Genomic DNA, 8766 nt, shown 5'->3' with positions numbered 1-8766 from the left:
TAATTTTGAAACTATAATTATTTTTTTAATAAACAATCCATCTTCATATAACTAAATCTAATGAATATTTATACTTTTAATAAATGCATGACACAAAAATGAATACAATTTGAATAAATTTTATTAGTAGACAAGGTTTCATTTGGAATAATACCTAAAAAGATAAAGGAAAAAGTAGTACTTGAAAAACAATATTTCAGGATGATAATAAGACAGGAAATAAATAGATCTCTGCACCTTAAAAGTTAAAACTGAATAAGGACTTATTCATGGAGCTGCAACATCTGAATCTTTTCCTTTCATTCGAGAATAACGGAAGAAAAATATTCACAACGATGATGGAGAAGTCTAGTACTATTCTTCAAGTAAACATTTAAATAACTTTATCAAACAGAACTTTGGCAATGTGGAAGTTGATGGTCCTTGAATCACAGAAAGCTGCATAGTAATAACTCTTCACCACACCGAGAAAAGTCTTCTTGATATTGAAATCAATGCCAGATGGAGATTTTTGGAACACCAATTGCACCAGTTCTTGCATTTTCGACTCAACTTCTGGGAAGTTCTTGCTCTCCGATTCCTGATGAATTTTATTTTATTCCAAAAGAACACAATGGTTACTAACAAAATCTTATTTTTTGCATACAGTGTATATTATTTTAAAAATGAACACCAAACCTAAAAACGGTGCATAGTGCACTACTGCATTAAAGGACAAAGTCTTGTGTTGGGTGCTATTGAAATAAATAACAATTTCAATTATGCAATACATAAATGAAATGGTATATATTATATATGCATTCTGTTCACAGTGTCTGAATTATGATTATTTTAAGAAAACCAAATCTGGTGCAGTAGGCAATTGGCCATTGGGTTGAACCCTTTTTTAGTATTTATTTGTGCTGTCCTAAACCCTTTTCCTTAAAGCTGCTGAGTTCACTTTCCTAGTAACAATAATCCAAAGTATGCATCTTTTTAGGCACACTAGAAGATCATGTGTAATAATAATTCCTAGCATGCTTTTTTATGGTCGAGAGAGAAAGTGGAGAAGGTAAGGAAAAAAAACAAATGCATTAAGGGAATAGAGCCAAAAGATGAAGGTTTGGAAAGTAGGTAGCATTTGTCATAGGATATGAAATAATGGTTGCTCTGTCACTGACCGTGTCCTTTTGATGAGAATAGAGAGTATGGCAGAGTGAGTTAGTGAGTTGAAGGAGAGTCTCATATTGAGGATCGAACATTTGATCCTCTGAAATCCAATGCCCGCCACATAGGTTTATTATCTGCGCCAAAAGCTCTCCTTGTCCTTCACATTTGTCTCCTTCTTTGTGCCAACTTGAAAGCCACTTTTCCCACTATAATAACATCACACAAAAGAAAAATCAAAATGGTTAAGACATTGGAACCAGTACTATGATTTGGTGGTTGTAATGGTCAACTCATGTTTGATTCTCCATTTTTGTTTTCAATTCCAATTTCCAACCCATCATTCCTTTTCATTGCCTACTCCTACTCAAATCATTATATTTGTGAGAAATGTCAAAGGTGACGGAGCCTCAACTCAATTCTGCTGCAGTGCAGATTAACTATTTACCTTTTACTTTTCAAAACCTGACAACATTGTTACATCGAAATCTTTAAAATTGCTTATTTCTTAATCACTACGTCATGTTCATGTCCGGAACTGCCATTCCAGTAAAAAAAGTTTACACCCCTACTTTATTCATAGAGACAACATGAGATTTCATTTTATATATAAAAATAAAAGAAAAGTACTACTACCATATAGTTCAAGAAAATATTAAGTTCATATATTTTGCAGAGTTGGAGGTGTAAAATCTTTTATCGAGAAAAATAAAGTTTGACTGAAATGATATTATTTATTTAGTAAGAGATGGTAGACTCACAGAGCGATGCATATCATATCCAATTTCATGACCTTGAGAAACAAGTATATCCCAAGATATTTGATCTATGGTAGTGACCAAAGTTTCCACAAGTCCATGTCCTCCTGTTCTGTTCCTGTTCAACCTCCTGTTCGTGCATCCAAACACATAAAATAATTATCTTTAATTACTCAATAATATACTTATACTGAAACAGATAATTTAGATAATAAATTCATTTTAGAATAAAAGTTAGCAACAATGCAACTCCACCACTCTGGGTGGCCTTGGCATTTTTTGATGTCTACAAAATAATTGGTTAACGGAAAGAAAGAGAAAAATGTTTGTCACGAGGACATGACTTGGTCATATGTTGTCCATGTCAAAAACGCCAACATAATAAGTCTTTCATGATCCTAAATATCCTTTTTCCTTACAAAAAATGAACAATTAAGCCAAACTCCTAAATTCAACATTTCACTCAAAATATTCAAGAACTTCAGTTTGAATCACAAATTAATCCATGAGTAAAATTAAACCGAACATAATAAACATCAAATTTATAGGATTCAATAATTGTGAATCTTATTCTTAAAATATAAATTTGGAATTAGTAAAGTAAAAATTGTCTTTCACTTACACTATTTTAATCATATTATTAGTTAATATAGGAATCTCTCTCACTTGTTCACGCCTCTTAGGAAGGAAAGAATTTCTCTCACTTGTTCACATTGATGTGAACCTTAAATATCTCATCTTAACTATACAAGGGTTGACTTGAGTGTTGAAATATTCTCACTTTCATTCTATTACTAGATCACGCACATGCAAGACTTTAGTTAACAAATAAGATGTTTCAATATTTTTAAGAACTGGAATGAGAAAATTTACCAGCCAATGGAGTAGTCACGCCTGCTAATGCAGTCACTGAAATTTTTCATGAAAGTTTTCCTCATTTCTGCATCACTAACATAGGATGTTATGGTCTCAAGTAAGATTGTGGTTTTGGCCCAAGCAAGCCTGACATGAGATTTTTCTGGTTCAAATATGCTCGCTGCTGCCAGAAAATAAGCCAACAGAAGAGTTCTTCTGTTCATTCCAAACTCTGCCAATCTAGATTCTGAGTACCACCTGAAGAATCAAACATCATAAAAACATGACAATAAAGAATGAAGAACGAAGAAATAGATTTGAAGCATTATGCTATGGATCGAAGGTTCTTACTTCTGAATCCTTCCCCACTCCATTAGATGCATTGCTTGACAATTGTTGTAATCTACTTTAGCAAGATCCAGATAGTTGTTGTTGTTCACATAGGGCATCCTGTATCCAAAAAGTAGTTAGGGAAGATTTAGTTAAACACCCACTTATATAATAAATCCTAATTATGCAAAATAATATATTATAATTCAAGCATAAAATACCCTAATTTGCAGGCTTTAATCAAACACTTACTTAATAAACTATAATTTTCAGTTTATTTAATAAACATTGCAAACTTTAAACATCCTTACAAGATGTTACAGACAGAACTTAGAAAAGTTAAGGCATATAATGTCCAGAAAAGTAACTTTTATTTTATATATATATATATATATATATATATATATATATATATATATATATATATATATATATATATATATATTATAGCACGTTTAAAAGATTAAAATATGAGTCTTACATACTATGGTAATCTTATCTTATTGTTTGTTTATTTATTTATGTGATTAGTCTTATACCATATTTGTGCATAGTTAAATATAATAATAGTAATAACAAATATAGTTTAAAAAAAATAAAATATAAATAAAGTATATAAAAGATAAACTAATATTTAATTTAATTTTGTATACTCTACTTATAAGGACAATGAAAATAGAATAAACTATTTTTATTTGAAGTGTTTGAAAATATTTAATGAATTATTTTTACTATAAATTTACATTTGTGATACTGAAAAACTCTAATTCAAACAGCGGAGGCAAAAACTTTGTTTGTGAATTCATTTTGAGGTTTTTTATTATATCTATTTGTCTCAAGCTAAGAAATTGATGATCCAACCACCAACAACATTATAAATGGGTATGTCCCTGTCACTGTTTTATTCTAATTTGTCAAATAAATGACAAATAATTTTATAAGATTACATTTTATAACCAAAATTGTGTTATAAATTATAAAAAATTATTTTTTAAAATACCAACAATAATTATTTTTATATTTTTTTTAAAAATTATTGACTATAATTTAACACCAAAATTTGAAGATTGAATTAGTAAACTATTATAAAGAAGGATTTCTAGTTAAAATATTATTCTCACACATCACAATAAGAAGAGTATTTTAATCTCTTATATATTTGAAAATATAACATTCTAATGCAGTTGACATAATTGATCATTTTTAAGGTAGTTGTTATAGAAGACAACAAAATTATTATGAATGATTAACTAATTAGATTATATCATAAATTATTTTAAAATCAAAATGCTCCATCCTATGATAAAAATAATAACATCTATTAACACATTAATTATTGGGATTATTTTATGCACAATTACCCAATATAATCTTTTATATAACAACAGTCAAATAAAGATTAGTTTTTTTGTTTATTAGTTATTATAAAATTCATCGAACACATCCTTTAATAAATATTTTTTAATTATACGAGGGTACAAAAATATTTTATGTTATCTATTCAATTAAGTTCCTTAATATTATAAACTTAAATGAGTCTTAAATGACAAAAATTATATTTTTTTAAAAAATATTGTACACTGTAAAAATACATCATTTGATTAATAGTAGCTTATATGAACATGTAAAAATGTATTTTAGAGTGAAAATGTAAAAACAAAAGAGAATGGATGAAAAAAATAAATGAAGATGAAAGAATGAAGGAAAGTGCAAAGTACCTATAAAGGGTCTTGCCTATCCATACGTCACTCTCACCGCCGTATTGATCAATGTAGAATCTTGTCTCCACTCGAGGCAAACTTGCATACCATGGCAGGTCCAATGCATATGCCACCTAACAAAATCACACTCTTAACTTCAATGTCACTAACAAAAACTTCATTATTACTCCAATCACTATCATTTCTTTTACCTCTTCAGCTAAGTTTTTCATTATGATCCATTTATCTACCAGCTCATTTGCGCCTCTCTTCTCCCCCAAAAATTTTGAGGAGAACTTCTTCCCATCTTCTAGAATCTTCTCTCCGGGAAACATTACTTGACTCGCCCTTAACAGATTGAACATCCCTGTCACAGCTTGTGTACTTTGTCCCTTAAAACAGAAAAATTCACCATTTCTCTCAAAGTGCTTGAACACATCTGTCAAATGTCAAAATCACTCCAATTAAATAACATGCTTCCATTTCAGTATTTACATTTCTATGCAACATAACAATTTTCTTAATAATGTACTTTCTTAATAATTATCCTTTTTACTTACCAGCTGAAACTTCATGGCCATGTAATCTCAGTAATCTGAAACCCATTGCTGTGTCATCAATGTCTTGAACTTCTGAGTTTCTTGCCCAACAAATACCCTTTTCGGTCCAATATCTGATGCCATAAATTAGAATTGCTTAGCATGCCACACCTCTGTTTCATTGTTCCAAGGTGCATTATAAAATATTACTGAGAACTGTGACCATTATTAAATTACCTATTAACATAGCTCATGCAGTCTTTGATCTCTTGCTGAAAATACCGAGATATTCCTAGGCGTTCCAGCCTATCAACCACCCAAATATGTTCGAACAAATCCACTGGATACACATTTGGAACTGTATAGAAACAACAAACAATCATTTACTACTAGATTTGTAAAAACGTGGTGGAAATGAAAATTAGACTGAAACTCACCCACATTAATAATGGTAAACCAAATTATAAAGAAAGGAATAATAACGCTATATAAAATACATCAAGGTTTGAAATTATGACCACAAGATAAACTTGTCACGCTTCATGATACATGAGAAAGTTATAGATAAATATAATGCAATGCGGTAATTGTAATTGTGTGTGCAAACTTGTGGTCCCGAGATGCTCCTAAAAGTTCAATGTTAGCAGATAAAATTGAAACAACAATTTGTTTAAAACTTTGGTAGAAGTGAAACAAAAATGTGATGAAGAAGAGGTATAGTTATGTGAAAGGAAGATAAAAATGAGAATTTACCTCCACCATTGAACCTCTGCACGATTTGATTCAAGTAAGCATGACAATTTTGATCTTTGGTTTGCATGAGAGCAAAAGCGGTGGAGGACGGAGAAAACAAGAAAGACCCGTCTTGAGACTGCAGTTTCAGAAGTGAATTCCAATCCAGGTCTGACATCCCCTCCAAGCTATGAAGCAGACTTGTGGCCACTTTATGCATCATCTCTCTTGGTATTCTATCCCCACACAACAAGGCCCACAGAATAATGACACACACGTTAAAGGGAGTTTTTGCAGTACATGTAATAAATTAAAAAAGTTATGACTCTTAATTTTATTTGTATACTTTCCCAGAAAAAGAGTTGCAAGATAAGGTTGCTTTGAATCTATTATCAAAATAGACATGGGCACATACCAGCTCGCTGGCAAGCATAATCATGACCACAACTATGGTACCTTGTAAGTTTTACGTTTCTCATTGCAAAGATTTTGTTCAGGATTGGGGAATTTTCAGGCACTTCGATTTCCAACCCACGAGCCAGGTCAAGAAGTGATGGGAAAGCTACTTCAAACCCAATTGGCATATGCTCCACATTCTCGTTCTCAAGCTTGTTAAGATTCTCCCTAAAAAATGCCATTCCTGCGTAACATTAACCAAACTTGTTACTAATTAACTTTTATTAAGTCAGCGTGTAGAACTTATATATTATAGTACTACCTTTCTCACACTTTTCAGGGTGCATATTCCATGACTTTAATGCAATAACACAAGCCAACGTGTTTATGATCCGATCATGGGCCGAAAACAATTCATTATCACCCCATGATCCATCCTGAAGTTGGTTTTTTGCTATCCATTCTAAACTCGCTGGAAATTGAGGGGCACCACTTCCATTAACATCTTTTACCAGAGCAACCCAAGCAGTGTCATAAGCAGACACAGTTATCTCTCCATCTTCCAATGAACTCAATATCGATTTGATAGTGTCCACTCTCTTCTTGATCTCTTTTGCCACCAAAACCTTTTTTCAACAATGTTGTTTTTGCAAAAAAGAAATTGCATGTGTAAAAAGAATGATTAAAAAATGTCATCAAGAAAGGCACAAAACAGAGAAGTGAGAAAGTTAAAGCACCCCATTGTCTTGCTCCTCTTCTATGTCATCCTCCACATTAATCTCACGCAACTTTAACATTGCTAGACTACCCTGGAGTATCTCTGAATATTCTGCATAACCAACAACATAACATTGGTTTAACAAAAAGTAATTAATATTAAACTGTTCGATTAAAGGAAAAAAGCTAATTAAGAAACTCAATCATACCTTGCGTTCGTGGCTTCGATATAGCTCTGCATCTTATCTCTTGTTTGTCGCTAGTATCGGACAACACAGAACCTACATATAAAATTAAAATGATACAAATATTTCAGTAAATTACTTTTGTTGGTTGGAATTAAGTGCTATGTCACTTGCAGTAAAACACTATTCCACCCTTGTTTTGTTTCATTTTATACTATTTTGTTCTTTTGGTGGACGAGCAGAAAACAAGAGACATCGCATCTAATCTAGTAACTTTAGCCCGCTTGACAATGAAATATTGAGCTGAAAGTTACAGAATCGGAACCTCTATGTTCTTAACGAAATTGATTAAAAAATATTAAGTTCCTAATCAGCACAGAAAGAAGCCATGCACATATGCCAGAAGAGAAGTATGAATAGTGAAAGAAAATAAGTATTGTAATAATTCTTTGATGAAGTTTATGCACCATTTGGTTTCTATGGTTTTCCAGAAGATAAGTTGAAACTGTTTGTGTTTTCACATTCTTTGGTAATAGAGCATGTTTTTTTCTGATCAGCAGAAACATACAGCTCAATTACAATCTTAAAACAAAAAGAAAATAGTAGAGTTGGTTAAGAAATGGGCAAAAACATTGTTGGGGTGAAACAAGTGGAATCAAGAAAGAGAAGGTGATGATTGAGAAGAGGGTACAAGAAATGAATAGGGAAAATTATTACACATACATAAGAGACTTACCAAGAGAGGATTTGGAGAAGTGGTGAAGAAAAATAAAAGAAGCAGAAGAAGAAGATGGTGATGATGGTGATGGAAGAGGGAAATGGTTAGAAGAAGAGAAAGAAGGAAGGTGACAGTGGGTGGAGAAGGGAGAAGCCATGGTGTGTGTGAGTTGATTCAAAATAATTTCTGTTTGGCTATGGAGAGAAAGGCAGAGTTTAAAAGGCAAAGGAGAGGCAAGCAGACAAATGGTTTCCCAGGAGATTCCCGCTAATGGTTGCATGGCATCATCTAAAACTAAACAATTAAGGGTACTCCTGTCCTTTTCCTATTACCATTTCTTTTTTTTCTTTTTTTTTTCTTTCACCTCTTATTCATAAATAATATTCATGTATATCTTTAAATCTCGTTTAGCATGTTAAAAAAATTTAATACATTAAAAATATTATGGTTCATTGTAACTAGTATTCATTTACATCTTTTTTATGTACATGAATAATAAATATTATTCATAAATAATATTCATGTATATCTTTAAATATTATATCTGACTTAACATGTTAAAAGAAATTTAACACATTATGGTTGTAACTAATATCTAAATATCTAATATAAAAAATAATTAATAAACATTAAATTAATAAATAATTAAATAATAAGATAATTTTAATGTTGTTGTAGATTTTTTTTAAT

General features: G+C 31.2%; 1 protein-coding gene across 1 annotated transcript; it reads right to left on the bottom strand.

Annotated features, from left to right (window-relative positions):
- Positions 1-210: 210 nt before the first annotated feature.
- GA1 (Terpenoid cyclases/Protein prenyltransferases superfamily protein) lies at positions 211-8311 on the bottom strand. Its single transcript, XM_028056828.2, has 15 exons — positions 8095-8311; positions 7383-7454; positions 7194-7285; positions 6779-7082; positions 6517-6700; positions 6082-6296; positions 5566-5686; positions 5350-5462; positions 5002-5228; positions 4808-4923; positions 3111-3209; positions 2778-3017; positions 1908-2034; positions 1161-1355; positions 211-580 (listed from the first exon to the last, which is right to left on the bottom strand). The coding sequence occupies exons 1-15, from the start codon at positions 8231-8233 to the stop codon at positions 374-376; spliced, it is 2451 nt and encodes an 816-aa protein (XP_027912629.2). The 5' UTR covers positions 8234-8311; the 3' UTR covers positions 211-373.
- Positions 8312-8766: the final 455 nt, after the last annotated feature.

The sequence above is a fragment of the Vigna unguiculata genome, chromosome 1 (genome assembly GCF_037176805.1).
Source record: "Vigna unguiculata cultivar grain cowpea cultivar isolate G323 ecotype 2 chromosome 1, ASM3717680v1, whole genome shotgun sequence".
Lineage (NCBI taxonomy): Eukaryota > Viridiplantae > Streptophyta > Magnoliopsida > Fabales > Fabaceae > Vigna > Vigna unguiculata.
This window is presented reverse-complemented; position numbering and strand designations above follow the sequence as displayed.